The sequence below is a fragment of the Globicephala melas genome, chromosome 10, assembly GCF_963455315.2.
Source record: "Globicephala melas chromosome 10, mGloMel1.2, whole genome shotgun sequence".
Classification (NCBI taxonomy): Eukaryota; Metazoa; Chordata; class Mammalia; order Artiodactyla; family Delphinidae; genus Globicephala; species Globicephala melas.
In genome coordinates, this window is record NC_083323.1 from 46,817,089 (window position 1) to 46,839,406 (window position 22,318).

At 38.1% G+C, this 22,318-nt stretch overlaps 1 protein-coding gene across 4 annotated transcripts in view; it reads right to left on the bottom strand.

Annotated features, from left to right (window-relative positions):
• The window catches only part of RAB3IP (RAB3A interacting protein), a 71,245-nt gene that overhangs the window by 43,221 nt on the left and 5,706 nt on the right, over positions 1 to 22,318 (bottom strand). The window contains exon 2 of one of the 4 annotated variants that reach the window (XM_060307122.2): positions 21,736 to 21,850. The exons of 1 other annotated variant lie outside the window; for it this stretch is intronic. In XM_060307122.2, the coding sequence (XP_060163105.1) occupies positions 21,736 to 21,740 (5 nt within the window). In that variant the 5' untranslated portion in view covers positions 21,741 to 21,850. Of the gene's footprint in view, positions 1 to 6,452; positions 6,831 to 7,193; positions 7,361 to 21,735; positions 21,851 to 22,318 lie in introns of those variants that run through there. 2 more of the 4 variants (XM_030866298.2, XM_060307123.2) reach the window with 2 other exon arrangements.

Consider the following 22,318-nt stretch of genomic DNA (forward strand, 5'->3'; position numbering starts at 1 on the left):
TTATTATTACTCAGCTTTAGGTAATAAAGCTGATTTCCAATTTAAAAAAAGTTGATCAAAACCAGTTGCTTCTGATTTCTAGTACGCATCTCATGTTATTTCTTCTTTGCAGAAGTCAGCACTATCACAGCAAAAACAGCAGTCAATATTTACTGAAAGTTAACTATGAATCAGTTAACTATGTGTTGTTAAGAACTTCACGTGTATTAACTCATTTAACGAATGCCTAGAAAAAAATCTTAATGATTTATATACTTATTAAATATATTTTATACATATATTATTTTAGTATAAAATAAGTGTACTTAATAATTTTTATCAATTATATTTATTCTAGTTGGAATGAAAGATGTCTGCCAGCTTCAACTCCTCAGGGCACATGCTGGTACTAAGTTCTGAGAACACAGATATGAAAATGGACTAAAAAGAAGGTGCATAGCCTATCATGAGCCACTAAATGATTACCCTGTGGGTTGCGGGGGAGAGGAGGAAGAGAATGTTTCAAGGAGAAAAAAATATAAGTTAGATTTGAAATGCTGAATAAAGAGTCTGTAGGTGGGCTAGGCAAGGAAATACGACAGGACAGTCAAGGAATAAGGGTTTGGCACTGATGAAACTAACCAAAAAAAAAAGAGTGACAAAATCAGGCTGGAGAGGCAGATATGCGACAGATAATTAAAAGCTTCATTTAACATGGAAACTGCTGCTTGGAGTTTATCTAAGAGATTCTCAGATCTATGTTTTAGGAAGTATAGACATACTGTGATGTCATGAGAAAAATGACTCCCGAGGACTTTAACTAGAGAGAGGAGACTAGAGGCAATTGATTAAGAGGTTATTGCAACAGGCTAGGCAAGAGATTATGAAGGTCTGATCTAATGCCAAGATCACACATTGCAAATGAGGAGACGGAGGCATATTTATCTATATATATGAAAAACATTCAGAACAATTCATTTATATTTCTACATATACACACACATGCATTACGTTATTACATTCTATATGTGTGACACATACACATATACATTATGTACATTATTCTGTTATTCCTCACAGCATCCCTTTGAAATGATTCTTATGTCTGTTTTACAGGTATAGAAACTGAGGATCAGAGAGATTAAATTAATTTTGTCGAGGTCAAACAGTCAATAAACCACAGAGCTAGGATTCAAGCCCTGGTGCGTCTGACTCCAACACCTGACTCCACTACATCTAAGAATCACTTAAAAGGTAAAACTGATTGGAGGTCAGGGGTAAGACTCAGATAAAGGTTACATCAAGACAGAGGATCTCTAAGGCAGTCTTACCCAACCAACCGTAAGAAGAGAACAATCCAAATAGAAGAATCCTATTTAATCTCTGAACGCTTGTTTAATTTCAGAAAGAAAAAACTAAAGTTTCTCTAATGCACTGCTATTGAAATGAGCATTTGCTATTACTTTGTGTTCTTTCTGGGTTTTTTCCTATATTCTCTTTGCTATCATCATTTCCTTATCTATTCTGCTGCCCTGCTGGGGTTTAAAATAAATACTCACTCAGCCCCTTATAGTTCTTGATGGGGAGGGGAGGAATAGCATATAAATAAAAATCAACAGAAGCCTGATTTTACTATAGTGGCCTTATGTATTCAAAAACAGTGTGGATATTTGATACTAAGGAATTCGTGTTAATTTTTTAAAGTGTGTCATAGTATTGTAGCTAACTGCCCTTATCTTTTAGAGATACATACTGAAATATTTACAGATGAAATTATACAATTCCTGGAATTTGCTCAAAATAGTACATGAGGGGGAATAATACAGGGAAGTATATGGGGCAGGACTGACTGTTGCTGATGGGCTAGATGATGGGAAATTTGAGGTTCATCATACTTTTGCATCTACTTATTGTATTTTAAATTCTCAATAATTAGAAAGTTTTGAGATTTATTCAAATAGTATATAAAGGAAGACAAAACAAAACAAAAAGGTGTATATATAAAAAATAATTTTCTCATTAACTTTCCCTATAATTATAAAGTTGGTTTTCCAAACTAACATTTTGGTTGTAGCAAAAAAAAAAAATTTCACATTTACATTTTAGGAAGCAGTCTATGTTTATAAGTGTGAATTTAATTCATAACCCAAGGGAAATATTAGTCAGGTGGTCTGTCAAGCTCACACTCTTCCCACTCTTATTAAAACAGACCACAAATTAATTTCCATTTACTAATTCCACAGGATTTAAATGTACAACCTAACATACTGAGAGATGTTAGTTATTGCAGATTCTTAAAATTAAAGGTTTTCAGAAAATTCTCAGAACTTACTGGGTTACTAACACTGTATTTAATTACAAATTCTTGGAACAAAAATGTAAAAAATAATTGTTTTCCAGGTTTCTTCTTCTTAAAAGTGTAAGCCTCTTTATCTTATGTATGTAAGAATATATGTCAACTAAATATTCAATAGGCACTGAAGTATATATTGACTGGATAAATAAACAGTAAGACTCTTTAGAGAGGGAATAAATAGCAGAGCAGCAAAGAGTAGAGATAGTGACTCCCAGCCACCTTTAAAAATTAGAGATAAAACAGCAAGTACCCTGTAGCAAGATTGATGAAACTCAATTTTTAAAGTTTGGGGAAACCTGAGCATTTGATCAAACGAGCTTCAGAAAACCTTCTTTCTAGTTCAGATTCTGTTATTAACTGGCTGTGTGAACTTGGGCAAGTCACTTAATTTCTCTGAGCTTCAGTTTCAACATCTGTAACAGTGGTGTTATCCCCCCTGCCTACATTTGAGGAAATCAAATGGCTTAACTGTCAATGTAAAAATGTTCTAAAGATTGTAAGGCATAACACAAATGTATAATATCTATAAAGACCTAAAAAGGAATAAATGATGGGGAAAATAACAAGAGCACAGAAAGGAGTCTGTCTTACAAAACAGAAGGGATCCTTGTTTATCCTAGATAAAGGAGAAGGAGGGGGAAAACAAGCCCTTCTGAGGTATAGTGTTCAAATGTAATTCTCTTCCCAACAGGAAATTAATTAATGCACATTTACTTACTCTTTTTCTAACTTACTTTAATTGTTCTTTTATACTTTATCCTGATCTGTCAATCAGATGCCCACAAACAAATACTCAATACTATTATCTGGACACATCAAATGACAATTCACTTATTTAATTGGTTCTAAGCTATCATCAGTATGCTCCTTTACAGGTGTTAACTATAAGCAACAAATCTCTCAAACTTGAACTATTTCAATAATTTCCATTCTTTTCCCTCTGATCTAAGTAATCTTAGCTTATGGTTATAGCTATGGAATTTCGTGTTGTTGATATCCTAAGATAAATCAATATTACTTTTTCACTTTTTTCTATATACAATTGAAGCTTATGAAACTACCTCATTTAGCTTTAAGTTGAAAGAGAAAGCAGAAGGGAAACAGAGCTGGCAAGTTAATGTTACCTGTTGTAAGTAACCCCTCCCCTTCCCTTAGTCCCCTCAATTCCCACTTTGAACACTCATTTCCATTTCTACTGCTAGATCAATTTCAATACATCCTAACATTTTTTCTCACTGACCATCCATCACCAAACAGCACAGTATCTACTGGGTTCCAGGCCCAATGCTAAAGCTATAAAATGGGGTAAGATGAATTAAAGCCCTGCCTCCAAAGCATGTGTACACTAGAAAAAGACACCTCATTGTCAACGAACGTTTACAAACAATGTAAATATCAAAATAAATACCAAAATAGAGGCATATACTCCATGCTTTGGAAGCATAAAAGAAAAAAAAAGATACGTACTACATGGCAAAGGTAAGGGCAGTAGTACAGGAAAAAAAAGAGAAACTAGCTAGAAAGGAGCTTTCAAAACCTCAGATATTTTATTTTAGGATATCAGGTGTATTTAGGTAATTCATTTAGTAACCAATTTACTACGCTTTGTTGAACTACACCTTGACCAGCACTATATAGGGCAAAGGTTTAGTTTGAAAAGGTGCACTCCCCTCAGAATATCCTCAAAGCTTTCCCTCAACACGCAAGTACCTCTACCAACTCATCCTTCCTTCCTCCCCACTCTCCAACTATTCTAGCACTGTGTCTTATCTGGCACTCATTAAAATTACAACAACAACATATGTGAAAGTGCTTTCTAAATTTTGAGGAACTTACAAAAGATATGGGAATGATTACACAGCCCACCTTCCAGATGCCTTAAAGTCTTTCCTTTAACCCCCGCTGTGACTTGCAGAGTAGATACTCAATGAATATTTGATTTAAAAATCTCCAGTGATACATTAAGAATTACTTATTACACCAATATTAAGTATCTCATAAAAGCTAAATTAAAACCAATTCTTCAGTATTACAACCTATGCATGAAGAGGTAGTAGAGTGTAGTGGTTAAGATCATGGACATCAAAGACAAACTACCAGACTCCTAATTTAGTGCCCTCACTTAATTAGCTTTGACCTTAAGCATCCATCACCTTAAGCTCCATAACCACTCAGTGCCTCAACCTTCCCAACTATAAAATGGGATGAAGTATTACCTAATTCCTAGGTCACTGTGAGAATAAATGAGTTGGCATAGTGTTTACACCAGAACCTGATACACCATAAGCTCTAGACTCCGTAGTAGTAGCAGCAGTGCTGGTTATCACCATCATCAGAAAACCTGGATATTTTTTAACCAGAAATACAAATAATAATAACACTTTTCATCTATGTGTCTTCTTATAGTCACAAAGCTCTTTTACAGAAGGTGTAGTTCAGGAATGGAAGGAGCAAAACTGGTTAGGAGTTCCATTTGGGGCAGTCACTCTCAGTGTTTAATCCTGGCTCTGCCATTAGGCAGCTATAGAACCACCGACAACTAAGTAACCAGAGGCAAGTTATTTCACTTCTCTGATCCTCAGTTTCCTGGTTTGTAACATGCAACAACACCATCTATACTCCAGGAATGTGCTGAGGACTAGAGGAGTCAAGGTACTTGAAGTAACAAGCAGGATGCATGGCACACTGTTACGTTAACATCTGTTCCTCTCCTCCACCTCCCACGTGGAGTATCTCATTTAATTCTCATCCCACCATTATGAAGTTCATATTAGGTTGAGCCATATTAAAAACAGCTGAATACTGGCAAATTCATATGGTTCAACCTAACACTACATCCATTTACAAATGGAGAAAATAGGCTCAGAGGTTAAATGCTTTACTCAAGGTCATATGCACGGTAAGTAATGGAGCTAAAACTTTAAAAATAGACAGTTTTTCATTAAAATTGGTTCAGCGAGTCCTGCTCAGAAAGGGAGGGGGAAAAAGGTTAACTACAATAATACATGTGAAACTACTGTAACCTACCAGTTTTTGTTCTGCCATATCAAAAAACAAGATGATGATGTAGATTGTCTTCTAAGACTCTTTCAATTTAAAAAATTATTTGTAGAGTGTCTATGCATGTGTTGCAGAGGTTGAGGGTTTAGTGAAAATTAAAGGAAAATAATATCATCAAAGGAAGCACATGCATAACTACACCAATTCAAAAAGTACAGCTGGATCTAATTAGAAACTCCACGAATTAGCAAATTCACAAAGCAGCTGAACATCAAATATCCATCCTGGTGAAAAGTCAGAGGTATTCCATACCACAGATAGGTGTTCGCCAAACACACAAGGAAGAGTTATACTAAATGTATCCACTTTGGTTCACAAAGGTATGTACCAATATATAATATTACTGAAATGGAAAAAGAAAAAAATGAAAAGGCTTTTCTTCTAATAGTAAGACATACGCTACTGTAGTAAAACTGTATAACTGCTAAGTTTATTTCTATACATTCCACAAGGGCTTTAGGATTATATCACATAAACCATATTTAGGATACGTGTCTGTCCAAACATGAAGTGTCCTATCAAAATGCACGGCACTAGTAAATAAATAGCAAATGTTAACAGGACAAGGCCCCATAAAACTGGTGGAATATTTACCAGTATCAAATATTTACTATGATTGGTCTACAAATCTATTCTGCCTCTTTTCTCCTTGAAGCGCCATTCACCATTTTTTTTTCTTTAAAAGGGCAAGAACAACAAAATACGAATGAGGATAATGAACAGAAACCAGGTCTTTCAACAGATTTACAATAGAACGGTTTTGGTTTTAATCCTCTTATCGGCCTCTCCTCCAATTATGTAATCATTCCACGGCAAAAGATTACATGGCTGTTTCCCTACCCTGCAAGGGATAAGTTGGAGGGGGAAACAGAAGAGTAGGAAACAGGTATCCTCGGAATATGCTACATTTCCACGAAACTAAACTGCCTCTTCGGAATCAGTATTAACTGAGCGCTCTTAATTTTCAAGACCTTACCCTTTAGCCATTACAGATTTTTTTTCTTTTTTAAATCCCATAACAACTGACAACTCTTCACGTGCTGCAGATTCCACCTACCACCATCACTTCCAGAGTCCATTAAGCTCTCTTTTCCCCGGGCGGTCGGAGCGAGTTATCCACGCTGGAAGGGCTGTGTAATTACAATTACGTCTGTGCAGCTCGCCTCAACTCCCCGAAACAAAAGTCAGGCTGAACTGAGCTGCCTCCTAAGGCGCGATCCCGGGTGCCGGCTCTTGCCCATCAGGTTTCGCCGAAACCTCCCGAGGGTGACCTCTACGCCTCGACTCGGTGCCCCGCTCGCCGTCTCCGGTCCACGCCTACTGCCTCGCCCCGTCCAGCGCCGGCCTCCAGACTTGTTCGCGAACTCTCCTTACAGCCCCCTCCGCAACCCCGGGGCCCCAGCTCCCGGCCGCGCGCGCCCAGCCGACAGGTAACCGGGCGCCGGGCTCCCAGCCTCAGCGCTCGGAACCGCGCAGTTAATGAGTAACGCGCCGGGGCCCGGAGGACAGGGGACGAGCCGCCGCCGCCGCCCGACGCCCACCAGCGGCCCCAGGGGGCGCCCAGATGCTCCGAAGCGCCGAACCCCCGCCGCCGCCGCCGGGGTCCCGGAGCCCGCGAGCCCAGGCGGGGGAGCGCGCTCCCTGGGCCAGGACAGTCGGCCGGGTCTCCGCGCGCCGCGCCCTCACCTGCACCTGCCGCGGCCGCCCCTCCAGGCCGACTCGCGGGCGGCGGGCGCGCGGGCACCGAGGGGGGCGGTGCTCCGCGCCCCGGGCCTCTCCCTCCCGCGGACGCACTCACCTGACTAACCCACCGCGGCCGCGGCCGGCGCTCAGGGGCGCGCGCAGAACCGCACACAACGCGCGCCGAAGGAGTCACAGGCGGAGGAGAACGGCGGGCCGACGCCGCTACACTCAGCCGCGGCGGGTGCACTACCGGGGGGCAGCCGCCGAGGGAGCGCGGGACTGCGCCTGCGCCGGCAGCGGAGCTGGGAGCCGGGAGCGGTCCGGCCCCGGGGAGGGAAGGCGGGGATGGGGGCGGGGCGGGCGTGGGGCCGGTGGGGCCGACGCGCTCCCGCGCCCCCTGGCGACAGCCGGGGCTTTCGCAGGTGCCCGGCGCGGGCCCCAGGTGCCTCAGCGGGCGGTTTCCTTGGGAACAGGGCGAGCTGGCGCTAAGCCTTGTTGCCCTGGGCTCGACAGGCGGTCTCGGGTTCACTTCGAGTGTGTTGGGCTTTCCAGGAGTCGGAAAATGAACCTTCGATGTGAGTTGAGGACAGCTAGAACCAACCTGACACACGGCGTGCATATGTACCTTACAACGTGTGTGGGTGTGGGTGTGGGTGCGCTCGTGCGTGTCTGTTGTCTCTGGGGGGATGGATGGGAGGAGGGGTAGTCTGATAGAACCTAGATTCCAGCATTCTAGCAGCTGCTAGAGCATTCGAAAATGTCGTTTCTGCACCTGCCTTCTCTCATCTTTTGTGTCAACTCTTTGATAACTTCCACCCCACTTTAGGTCCTCCAGAGAGGAAACGTGAAAATACAAACCAGGCTTCCGAAAATCTGATCCAAAAGAGGCAGTCACATCATAGTATGTGTCTCTATGTTTAGTAAAAGAGTTACATGCAATTTGTGTGATATATGTATTGAGTAGGACCCCTGCTCTGTATATTGATCACATTTATTAGCGGCAGTAAAGAAGAGTAGGTTATGTGGATGGCTATAGGAATCAGAATTCCTGGGTTTGAGCTTGGCACCTACTAGCTGTGTCAGTGACCTTGGGCTAGTTGATCTCTAATAGCTCCAGTAAATGGGGATAATAAGATTACCTACGTAACTAAGTCGTTAAGAAATTAAATGGCTTAATATATGTGAAATACTTAGTGTACTTCATGACACAAAGTGCCTAATGAATATTAGCTATTATTAATAACATCATTATTATCATCCACCTATAATAAAAACAAACCTAGAAAGTCATTATTTACTCTTTTATACTCCATCTCCAATATATCAAGTCCTATCCATCCTATTTTGCAAATAATTCTTAAATCTACCCCATCTGTTATTCACTGGGACTAGACATGACCCTACTCATTAATGGACTTCTAACTATTCTCCCTTACACCATGTCGTTCATTCATCAAACATTTTTTATGCTCGATCTACGTGCCTACTGCTAGACATAGGAAGAGAGAAACCATTACACACAATCTCCATCATCCAAGCACTCAAACATAGTGAAGAAAACAAATGTGTCAATAACAACTAAGTGAAATAAATAAACTCATCATACAGCAAACTACTTGGGTTCTCCAGTCTTGCCATACTCCTTCGTACATGCTGTCTTTACATATGCTGCTCCTTTTTCTTGTTATGCCCTGGCCCTCCATCTTTTCCTTACCTAGCTTATTCTTGCTTATCCTTCATTATTCTGCCCAGGCATCAATTTCATTGTGAACCCTTCCCTGTTCCTTGCCACCCAGCCTTATCCCACCCCAGTGTGGGCTAGGTGCCCTTTACTGTACTCTTATAGCACTTTATCTCTTTCTAGCACTTATCACATAGAACGGTAATTGTAGTTTTGTCTATTTCCTTATGAACTTTTTGAGAACAGGAACAAAGCCTGACGTGTAGGAGGACTGGCTCAGAAAATGCAGAATGAGTTAATGATATACATGTAGATACACTGTCTTGGTATATAAATGTTTAGAGGACAGGCCCTATGCTGTGTTCTACATAGGACCTAAGATATCATGCATCTACAGGAAATAGTGAGCAGTAGCCATGGGCCCGAGTCCCATGTTGGCCCACCTGTCATCCACAAGGCTCTTAGGAATGGACTTAGAGGTGTTTCACCTGCTAACACAGTTTGAGAATGAGAAGAGCTATCTGAGTAGTTACCTGTAGTAGGACTTTAGTGTCCTTGCAGCACAGAGACCAAGATGTATTACAGAATGTTATACACTCAGAATCTCAGCCTGCAAAATACATAAAGCGTTGTAAGCATCCTAAGTTAGATTGCTCAGCCATATACTAAAGTAACAGACTCCTCACAAACTTTAAAAACATGATGATGGATTTTATAGTGTGCTCAGGTTTGCCTTCTTTTTCTTTCACTAAAATATAAGTTATATAATTAATGTCAAATAAAGTAATATTTTTTTTTAACCTTCAGACTTTCCCATCCATATCAAGGGCCAGAAAACAAAGGACTGCAAATATCTAAATATTTTAAATTGAACAAATCATTCTAAGGTTGCTATCCTTAGTTACAACTTTTATTGCTCGTTTGCCTCTGTTTTATTTTCAAAGTTCAGAAAGTGTTGTATGTTTACATGGTACTTTCTGGTTTCAAACTGACTTCAGATTAATTATCTCATAAGCCTTTTATAAAAAGCAATTTGATGTAGGTGTAAAGGTAGTTCATCTTTACAGATCGGGAGCTTGGACCACCAGAGTTAGGGCCCTGGTCTTCAGAACTCAGGGTAGAATCTACAAACAAATGAACTTTTTTAAAAACGCTTTTAAAAAACACACTGGGCTTCGTGTCCAGCTGTATGGCAGACGAGAGATTGGCTGATTCTCCCACCAAATGCTAGATTAAATATATAAAACATCTTATGAAACATATCAATAAGCTGACAAGAACATAAGAAGCCCTCAAGGGCAAAAACTAGGTAAAAGCAAGAACCTAGACAGTAAATAATAACAATGCAAAATGAAACAAACAAACAAACAAAAAAGCTGGTTAGGGAAAAAAATGTACCAAAAATAACCTCTCATTTCCTTGTCTAGCAAAATGCTTACTTGTGGACCAGTGCTTGTGTCACATAAAAATTTGCTTTTGCAACTCCTGTACAAAGCAGAGTTGTCTTTAATGTATCTTTCATGAGATCAGTTGTGCACAACTCTGCATTTCACTCCCTTTTTCTGATGTCAGAATAGGCAACTGAAAAAATCAGAGGGCTGAGAGAAAGGGCTGACAGAAGGGCTTAGACTCTAAAATGTATGATCCCCTACAAATGAGTCACTTTAACAAGCTACATATTTATAAGGAAATGTTTTGAGACTTGGCTTTGGATCCAGTGTATTTCACAGACACACAAATTGCCATCCATTAAACAAATATTTATTTACTGCTTCTCTACACCAGGTACATAAATAATCTGCAGTAAGAGGGAAGAGAAGGAGAGATGAGACACAACAAGAAGACCTCCTAGCTTCCCCACAATGTTTCAGTCCCAGGTTCAGGTCTATTCCTGAGTCTTCTTTCATCCCTGCCCATGGGTTCTGAAAACAATCCTATATCCTTAAAATAATTCCCCCATTCTTCTTTGAATGGATTCCTGTTATTGGCCACCAGAAAATTTTCCTAAGTAACATATTTTAATGGAAAGATTGGTTTCTGTTGCAGTTAAAAACTCAAAATAACACTAACTTAAACAAAATAAAGTGTATCCCTCTCATGTATGTGTAGGCAGTGTAGGGTTGATATGGTGGCTCTCTCATCATCATGGACACAGGCTCCTTCTATCTTGTGGCTTCACCATCCTGAAGATGCAGCTTCTACCATCAAGCAGGCTGCTCAAGCTCCAGCCATCACATCCTTATTCCAGGCAGCAGAAAGGTGATGGGGCAGAAGAGAACATCCCTCTATTTAGAAACACTTGCAGAAGTTGTATACATCACTGCACTTACACCACATTGGTCAACACTTAACTATAATTGATGTTGAAACATATAGTCTCTATTGAGTGGCCACGTGTCCAGCTAGGAATCAATGGTTCTAATACTAAAGAAAAAGGGGAGAACAGATATTGGAAACAACCTGCAGTATCTGGCTCATCATCTGATATCACACTTAGGATGGGAGAAATGGTGATAGGGTAGAACGTACAAATAGAGCAAAGGCATTGTAAGGAAAACATGATGGTGAACAGTGCACCTGGGACAAGCATAGGTAGATAGATAAGCCTGGAAATATGTGGGAGCCAGATTGTGGAAGATTTAAATGCCAGACTGAAGAATATGGAATCCAGTACAGTAGTCAGAAGAGAGTTCCTGAAAGATTTTGAGCTGGAGAGTGAAATGATCGAACCAGTGCTTTAGGAAGAATAACATGGTGGCAATGCCTAGAATGTACTTGGGATGGCGGGGGCAGGGGCAGGCGGGGGATGACTCAAGGCAAGGAAATTACTAGGAAGCTACTACGAGATAGTGAGTGTCTATACTGCAAAAAAAAAAAAAAAAAAGGAAAGGGGAAACATTTCAAAGGATCAATTTGTCAAATGCAACAACTGAGTAGATCTCTTCCCCTCTTTCTTTCCCCGCACCCTCCTTCTCTAATGTTCAGCATCATTCTACCTTTTTGAGATCAGCGCAGTGATTTTATTTGGGGAAGTACCCTCCTACCATATTCAGTACATGTGACTCAAGTAGAACTGAATTCCCGCCACTTCAGGGGTGAGCATGTGACCCAGGCTTAACCAGTCAGAGAATCCTCCTGGTCTCTGTGATTAGTTCATGATAAGCAAATGACTCAAGCACGGCTGATAAAAATCAATTCTGAGACTTATGGGAAATTGTTGAGAAAAGTGAATCTCTCTTTCTATGAGGATTGCTGAGAAGATTAAATGTAAGCCTGAGGCTGCTGGCAGTGATCTTGCCACCCAATGGAGAACATGCCTGAGAATGGAACTAACAGGGAGAAGGCAGAACTGAGAGATAAGAAAACCAAGTGTGGGTCCTGAGGACATTATCTCACTTCCTGGATCAAGCTGTGACTGAAGCTGGAGACGCTGAACTTTTTAGTTATATGAGCCAGTAATTATCTCTTAGCTTAAGCCAATTTGTGTTGCATTTTCTGCCACTTGCAAATGAATATACAGGAAATAAAGGCAAGCATGATAATTCCAAGCCTTAAAAACATTACCATCTACATTTGTCTTATATAGTATTAAAACACTTGGTTCTGATAAATTTTATCTGTTCCAAAAAATCAAATCTACATTCAAAGAGAGGATGTTTGATATAGTTGGGAATGTTCACAATTATGCTGTGAAATCTCTAAAAGTACTTACAGGGTCATAAAATATTGCAGCTGGAGGAGACCTTTAAGTCATCTCACCTCATCACCTGTTTTCACAAATGAGGAAACTGAGACTCAGAAAGATGAGGTGATTTATTCAAAGTCACAGAGCTAATATGTGCTGGTCTTGAACCCAGGTCTCTGGAATACTAGTCTGTATATTTTCATTGTATCATTCTGACACTTCAGAACAGGACATCTAAAAAATGCTTTCAAATACATGTGAAACACATGTAATACAGCACAAACAACTTCCCATGAAGCAACATTTGAAAGCCTGGGAGTGCCAGCAATATTCACCACATTCTTATGAGGATAGATGGTCTTTCTGCACAAGGTTGCCGAGACTCATGCCAGTGTACAATTAAGAGAAACCAACCATGCTGTGTTGACCATTTATAACTGGACCTGTATAGTTACCTGAGCCAAAAGCAACCCTGTGTGTTTAGAATGGATATGAAGAAAGTCAACCTTCAACAACAGGGATCCACATCTGGGATCCTTCATTCTGTTGAATGAGATAAACCCAGTCAATTCCCTTCTCTTTGAAAATATGAATTTGAAAATAAGTGTACTCAGGGAGAGTGATTATTCAAGCTCAACTGGTAACCCAAAGCAGAATAAACTATCCTTTATGAGGCCTATTAGTCATCCTCAGTATAGGAATACTGGGAAGCCACATGTCCTGTAATATCTAATAATCCTTATATCTTTGCAGTAATTCTTTTATGCATTCATTCCCTTATTTACTGAGTGTCCCTTACATGCCAAATGCTGATTTAGATGCTGGGAATATGACAGAGAATATGACAATGTCCTGGCCTTTATGGCTCTTACATTCTAGTGCAGGAGACAGTCAATACAGGAATAGATATATAATAACATGATAGGTAATGAGGCACGCTATGAAGAAAAATAAAGGAGGACTCATTAGTTCATGAGAACTTGGTCACATGGCCAAACATGGCTATAAGGAAGGCTGGGAAATGTAGTCTTTACATTGAAAGTCATCTGCCCAGGAAAAACGGAGAACTAGCAGTCTGCCACAAAGAATACTGTGAGGGGAGGAAGAGGGGTGAAGTTACATGCACTGTATCTAACATGTCCACAAATTAACAGATAATCCACCATATGGTTAAGTTGACCCTAAGGGAGTACTTGCCTGATTGGTCACATAAACTATAGATAACTTGTATTTCTTGGGTCACTTTTGGGGAGTCTGAGACTTTCTACCTATTAAACTATGCCTTATTTTGATGTTGCCATTCATCAATATTTATTGCATATAATTAGTGTGCTAAATACCACTCAACTGAATGGATCACATAATATTTCTGAGGTAGGAAAAAAAATGTTCCTCCATTCTCTAAAGAAAACATCCCTGCCTCAGTACTTCTCTAGCGCTACATATGTTATCTCAACCAGTCTTATTTATAAAAACAATATCTTTTCTACTACATATACCAAGAGTTCTCACGCAAATGCCCTTGTAATTCAGTCAGTTAATACTATTAAGCGGCCGCCTACAAGATGCGGTTGGTGAGCCACCAGCATCAGAATCACCTGAGGTGTTTGTTTAGCCCAGGCCCTATGAATCAGAATCTTTGAGGACTGGGCCTAATTACTGAAATTTTTAACAAACATTGGAAGCAATTCTTATAATGCTAAACTTTAAGAATCAACAGTGAGATAACATAATATATACATAAAACAGTGACTTTTAAATTGTATTATGGAGAAACATCCAGAATTAAAATGGTGGAGTAAATACAGCATCTTCTACAAGTCCTTCTACTCTCAGAACTTACCCAGTAGCAAAGATAATGACACACAAAAATGCAAAATCCATTTTCACTGAGAACAGGAGACACCTGAAACCCTAAACTACAATATGTGCAGAGGTACAGTGAAGGACAGGAAGACTGATAAAAAATGTCGATGGCTACAGATCTCAGAAAACATCAACAAAATACACTTCAACAACTGACTTAACTTAGGGGCAAAACCAAAAATCCTTCATCTGAAACAAGGGAATCAAGTATGTGTATTGGCAGCAATGCCTCCTCTCAATTTGATTTATTATGAAAGAGAAGGAGGTAAGGCACAGTTGGAAGAGGAATCATTCAGACATGCCATATATGCAGGAAGCATTCTGTTGCTGAGGCAAGATGGACTCTGCAATGTGAGCAGCCCTGCAACCACCAGTTTCTCTTAGAAGTAGAAGCTGAAGGAACTCATCCACATAAACTTTGTGTCATAAGGAGAATTCCTATTGGGCTGGAACATGTTTGGGGAGGCCCCTCCTCAGCATAAACCTTTGGTAAGTTGCATATTTTGAAAAACTTTTCCTTCAAAGATGAGTAGTCAATCAAAAAGGAACCAGCATACAAAGATACCATAAGAAAAAAAGAAGAGAATAGGAAACAAATGGCAAATTAAAATTCTCATTAAAAAATGTTGCCATTAAGCAAAAGAAAATTTTAACCAAATGTACAGCCATAAATTTTAAAAGTTAAGGGTGCAACTTGGAAGAGGATCTTTGAAATGAATTTCTGCTGTTTATGAGCTACCCATTCTATGGTATTTTGTTATAGCAACCCGAATGGGTTAAGACAGCAGGGTTATTTGTGGTGGCGGGGAGTTGGAAGCACTCTGGTAACTATCACCAGGAGAGTGAATAAGTAAAAAGTAGTAAATGCACATCATGGAGTTTTATGCCACATTAGAAGCAACTGATTAGAGGGCCACAAAGCAACATGGATGGATCTTAAAAACATAATGCTAAGTGAAAAATAAAGATATATGATCATTACCATGTATGTTCATTAAAAAAGTATATACATAAAAACAATACACATATAACAAAAACACATTGAAAGATGCACATTTAACATATGCGAATGATTGCCTATGGGGGTATAGGAATATGAATAAAAAGGAAGAAATAAATAAGGCTGAACTTGCATGAGTCAACTGTTAATGTAGCAAGTACTGACAATTATGATTAACTCAACTTTCCTAACTCTCTTCACTTGAAATTTTTTAAAATAAAGCAAAACCACAAAAGGAATTCAAATGTGAATTGAAAGAAGTGGGAGGAAACAAAATTAAACTATCTCAAAAATGAAGGCAGACTTAGAAATAGCACAAAGGAAAATAAACACTTATTAAGGAAAACAACAAAAACAAAATAAAATATTTTTAGAGTCAGGGAATACCATATTGAGAAAAGCAAGTAAAATGAAATGGAAATAAACAGTTTTAAAGGATTAGAAAGAAAATTATGTAAATGTTAGAGAGACAAAAGAAAGTCAGTATATGCATAATTAAGAAAGAAAACCAAGAAAATAATCTAGATATTGAGACAGAAAAAAAAAGCTTACATAAATATTTTGAGTGACTTTCCAGAAATATAAGAGGACCTAAATTTATAGATAGAAGGGGCATATAGTATCCCAAAGAAAAAAAATGGCACAGAATAGTCAAACTAGACATAATCTAGTAAAGTTAACAGATTTCAAAGCTAATGAAAATCTTTTGGATAGCTAGTTAAAAATGATCAAGATCTCTATAAGGGGGGGAAAAATCAAAATCTGAACCAAAGGATTTTATATCCAAGAATTTGATACCAGAGAAACTTGTTCAAGTATAAATGTAATAGACAACATTTTTGAAAATGCAAGCAATATGGTTTTCATGTGCCCTTCTATAGGACATTAGTAGAGGATGAAATTTAGCCAACCATGAATTTAGAAAAAAATTTAAAAAGCTGGCAGTGATCCTCAAATCCACTTATCTGCAGAATTAAGTCTAAAGCAAATGTGAGAATTATGGTCAGAGAACAGAGAGTAAATTTTTTAAAATCCTGACAATATAGCAATGAAACAACCAACAGAAGATGAAAGAGAAAAGAAATAAGGTAAACATTACAAAGAAATGTATAGTTAGTGAATGGGGAGGGGAAGAACAGGAAATATACTGCTCTCTGCTTTGAATAATATCTAAAAATAGTAACAGTTATAAAGTTATTAAGCTATCCACTAGAGCAAAAATACATGCCTTTCAAGTTCAAAAAACATGCATATACAGAGAATATACAGGCCGTATACTGACAAAAAATTAAATGAGTTATATAAAACAAAATCATAACAAAAAATGACAAGTAGACTAAAATAAAACATAATTTTCATTTCAGTAACTATAAAAAGATTAAATTTACCAATTAATTGAAAACTTTTCCCAGATGGAATATCAAACCAAGCCCCAACTATGTGCTATATACGTAAGATAATGAAAACAAAGTGATTTAAAACAAAAATAAAATAGACAAAGGGATACCAAGCAAATGAAGCCAAGATCAAAATTATATCTCAAACAAAGCTTAATTCATGGAAAAAGCAATAAATGAGACGAAGACAAAGATTATTTGTTTATAACAATAAAGTGTGAGCTGAAAAATTAAGATGTCACACGTAGGAACATCCATGCACCAAATAACATAGCATTCAAATTCATAAAGCAAGAATTACAGGAAATTCAAGAAGAAATCCACAGAAACCATGACTAATCACATCATAAAAAATAACAAAATAAGTAAGGATAGAGAAGACTTAAGTAACATAATTAATATGGTAGGTTATATACATACATATATATGTATTTATATACATTTATATAAAGGTATAAATATATATATATGCAAATAATATATCTTCTCTTCATTTACCCAGGGACTAGTCACAAAAATTGACTATGCATCAAAATGGGCTTCAAACAGGCCTGGGGATTTTGTGTCTCAGCCCCCTTTTAGTACAACTGGCTTCTCTTTTATTTCCTTCACATATTGAACTTCCAGATGTATTAAACAAAAAAAAGTTTGAAAACCACTGTCACACACACACACACACACACACACACACTTAAACAACAATGTAAAAATATTTATTTTATTTTAAATTTAAAATGTACAGTCCACGTGCCAAATGTATGGACTGGAATGCTATAAAGTAGGTGACCTAACTGACCCTGATTAGCTAGAACACAGACCTTTTCAAGGGCTGTCTCTGCCACTAAGGAATTTGAGAAGTCTGGTATAAACATGGATGTCTTTTATAGGTGGGGTACCTGTAAATGAAAGAGGGGGTAGGGATGCTTTGATACTAATTCAAGACAAAGGAGAAGTCTGATGCTCCTTGCATCATTCATCAGGCAAATTTGTGACTTGAGCTGTACAAGAAATATTCTTTTCCTGGTGTAAAAAAGGAAGTTACCATGGTTGTCAATATGTTTTGTGCCTGTGTTCTTAACCATCACCAAACTGGACAAAGACAAAGCAGTGTGTACAGTTGGGGTTTATTTTAATGAAATCAGAAGGCTAGGTTATGGGAACTTGTTAAAGAGTTGTTTTGAGGTCAAGGACTTTGGTGAATGAAAGGGCTCTCAGAGGCCCAACTTGCTCAACATGCAGGGACCCAAGAGATTGTGCTTTCTTTCTGGTCTGATGAAACATCTGAATGTACTGAGCTTGAAACCACAGGGGAAAGGAATGGCTTTTGTTTCAGGAAGTGAAGATCTCTGGCTCAAACCAGCCATGTAAGTTGAGCTCATGGCAACTTCTCTGAGCTTAATGGAATTACAGATTTGAGGAGTTGCTGTACTATTTTGGTAGAAATAAAGTCCAAATTTCAGAATATACGTATTTTGATGAATATGAACCATACTTTAAGTTTCTGCAGCTGCTTTTGATGTGCAAACCTCAAGATGTGTTTGGATTACCAAGCATCTCTCCTATCTGTGCAGCTTGGTTATAAAAGGAATTTAATTTCACAGACCCAAAAGGAAACTGTGTTATCAAAAAAGGCACAATTAGAATTTGAGAAGTGGCATATGAATCACAAAATTGTCCTAAATTTCTGTCCACATAGCTTCCTTTCATGAAACTGCTGAAATTCAGGCTGATAGCAACTATCAGTAACATAAATTTGGAGTAGAAATTCAGGATATACTTATTGAATACAGTCCAGACATCTGAGGAATTGTTCAGCTGCATACATAACAGTATTGTCACTAACATAATCAAAATTAATCAACGAGTTTTTGCTTTAGGTAAATATCTTTCAGGACGAGAAATACTCTGACATCATTCCCATGTGAGATAAATGTTGCCAGACAGGCAGACACTTTTGGCTGCAAGGAATGGGCATCTGTCACCAATTGCTTGAGCCAGCAATGCCAGCTCAAGGCCCAGATGACTCAGATAATTATAGAATCTGACCTTGAGGCAATGATGTGGGAGCAGTGTAAGAAATATCTGAGTATTGCTTACCATAATACTTTATAAAGAGTAAATGAACAATATAAACTCTTAATTAGTCTGTGTCTTGGGGGTCTTGAAATTTCCATCATATTGTGATTATGAGGCTTTGAGTAAGGCCTAGCCAAAAGTTGTGAGTCATCCCTAGTTTTTGTAGGCTACATGTGCATTTTTATTAATAGTGACTAAATAATTTTGAAGGACTCTTTTTATATTATCCTAAAAAATCGGTAATTTTGAATATTACCAGGAGAGAATTCAGGCCACACTCATATGAGTGCCTCATTATCCATAAAATAGGAACATCACTATTCCAAAGAAATAAAGAGGACATCTGGTGAGAACCTACACAGATACACAAAAAACAAAAAGGAAGTTACTCAAGCATATTGCAAAAGAAAATCATCAATTCACAAGGGGAGAAACAAAAGGAAGAAATAACAGAGAAGAACTACAAAAACAACCAGAAAACAAGTAATAAAATGGCAATTAGTACATAACTATCAATAATTACTTTAAATGTTAATGGACTAATTGGTCCAATCAAAAGACATAGGATGGCTGATTGGATAAAAAAGACCCATCTGTATGCTGCCTCCAAGATACTCACTTCAGACTTAAAGACACACACAGACTGAAAGTGAAAGGATGGGAAAAGATATTTCACACAAATGGAAAAAACAAGAAAGCGGAAGTAGCAATACTCATATCAGACAAAATAGACTTTAAACCAAAGACTATACCAAAAGACAAAGAAGGGCATTACATAATGATAAAGCCATCAATAAAAGAAGAGGATATTACACTCATTAACATATATGCACCAAATACAGGAGCATCTAAATATATAAAGCAAATATTAACAGACATAAAGGGAGAAGCTGACAATAATAGGAGAGGACTTTAACACCCCACTTACAACAATGGATATATCATCCAGGCAGAAATTCAATAAGGCAACAGTGGTATTATATTAAATGACACAATAGACCAGTTAAACTTAGTAGATATCTACAGGACATTACATCCAAAACCAGCAGAATACACATTCCTTTCAGGTACACCTGGAACATTCTCCATGATGCATCACACACTAGGTCACAAAACAAGTCACAACGAATTTGAAAGGATAGAAATTATATAAGGCATTTTTTCACAACAGTATAAAACTAAATCAATTGCAGAAAGAAAAACGGGAAAAGCACAAACGTGGAAACTAAACAACACGCGAATAAAACCCAGTGGGTCAATGAAAAAGCAAAGAGGAAATCGAAAAATACCTTGAGACGAATGAAAATGGAAACACAACTTTCCAAAATCTGTGGAATGCAGTAAAAGCAGTTCTAAGAGGGAAGTTTATGGCAATACAGGCCTTCCTCAAGAAACAAGAAAAATCTCAAATAAATAACTTAAACTACCACCTAAAGGAATTAGCAAAAGAAGAATTAACAAAGCCCAAAGTCTGCAGATGGAAGGAAATCATAAACATTAGAGAGGAAATAAATAAAATAGAGACGAAAATACAATAGAAAAGATACATGAAACCAAGAGCTGTTTTTTTAAAAAGATAAACAAAATTGATAAACCTTTAGCCAGGCTTACCAAGAAGAAAAGAGAGATGACCTGCATAAACAGAACAAGAAATGAAAGAGAAGTAACAACCAATAACACAGAGATACAAAAAATCATAAGAGAGCGGAGGTGCTACTATGGCTTCCAGTGGGGTTGGCCTGACCGCTGCAAGGCTCGGCAAATGAAGCTCCCAAAATTCCAGACAATGTGGGAGATCGGCTTCAGGGCGTCTACCACTTCGCTACCAATAGGAATGACTTTCGGAGGAACTTGATCCTCAATTTGGGACTCTTTGCTGCCAGAGTTTGGCTGGCCAGGAATTTGAGTGACATTGACCTCAGCCTGGGGTGTAGCCATAAAGACACATGGAACTCTTGTGCTGTACTCAAACCTTCCAAAAAACGAAGCCTCCAATCTGTGACCATCACAAGACTTGCCCTGATGGCAGCTGAAATTTGATTCAGATGGGCACCTTACCTTCCCTGCCTGATTTCCTTTTCTTTGCTGAGTCCACTCAGAACACCCTTCTCTGGTCAGCAGACAGGCTTCAGCTAAAGTGTTGTCCTCTGTCCTGTAAAATTCTGTACATAATTCCTAAGTTTCTGCAGAGGGTGGTCTTTGCTCTTGTCCTGAGGCATAATGTAATGGTATTTTAACAAATAAGGTCTGTACACAAAGAAAAAAATCACAAGAGAATACTATGTACAGTTAACAAATTGGGCAACTTAGAAGAAATGGACAAATTTCTAGAAACACACAAAGTGCCATGACTGAATCAAGAAGAAACAGACAATTTGAACAGACCGATCACTAGTAGTGAAATTGAATTTGTAATTTGAAAAAAAAAAAAAAAAACTCCTAGCAAACAAAATTTCAGGACTGGACAGTTTCACAGGGGAATTCTACCAAGCATATAAAAAAGAGCTAATACATATCTTTCTCAAACTATCCCAAAAAATTGAAGAGGATGGAACTCCAAAATTCATTCTACAAGAGTACTATTACCCTGATACCAAAGCCAGACAAAGACACTACAATAAAAGAAAATTACAGACCAATATCTTCTATGAATATAGATGCAAAAATCCTCAACAAAATATTGGCAAATCAAATCCAACAATATATAAAAAGGATCATACACCATGAATTATTCCAGGGATGCCAGGGTGGTTCAATATTCGCAAATCAATCAATGTGATACACCACACTAACTAAAGGAAGTATAAAAATCACATGATCATCTCAATAGATACAGAAGAAGCATTTGACAAAATTCAACACCAATTAATTATAAAAACTCTCATCAGAGTTGGTATAGAGGGAATATATCTCAACATAACAAAGGCCACTTACAACAAACCCACAGCTTACCTCATAGTCAGCAGTGAAAAGTTGACAGTCTTCCTCTAAATTCAGGAAGAAGACAAGGATGCCCAATCTCACCACTTCTATTTAACATAGCATTGGAAGTCCTAGCCATAGCAATCTGACAAGAGAAAGAAATAAAAGGTATCCAAATTGGAAGGGAAGAAGTAAAACTGTCACTATTTGCAGATAACATGATACTACACATAGAAAACCCTAAAGTCTCCACCAAATAACTATTAGAAGTAATAAATTAATTCATTAAAGTTGCAGGATACAATATTAGTATACAGAAATCTATTGTTTTTGTATACACAAGAAATTATCAGAAAGAGAAAGCAAAAAAATTCCCATTTAAAATCACATCAAAAAGAATAAAATACCTAGGAATAAACTTAACCAAGGAGGTGTAAGACCTATACTCTGAAAACTATAAAACCTGATGTACAAAATTGAAGAGGATACAAAGAAATGGAAAGACACCCCAAGCTCTTGGATTTGAAGAATTAATATTAAAATGGCCATTCTACCCAAAGAAATTTATAGATTTAATGCAATCCCTATCAAAATACCCATGATATTGTTCACA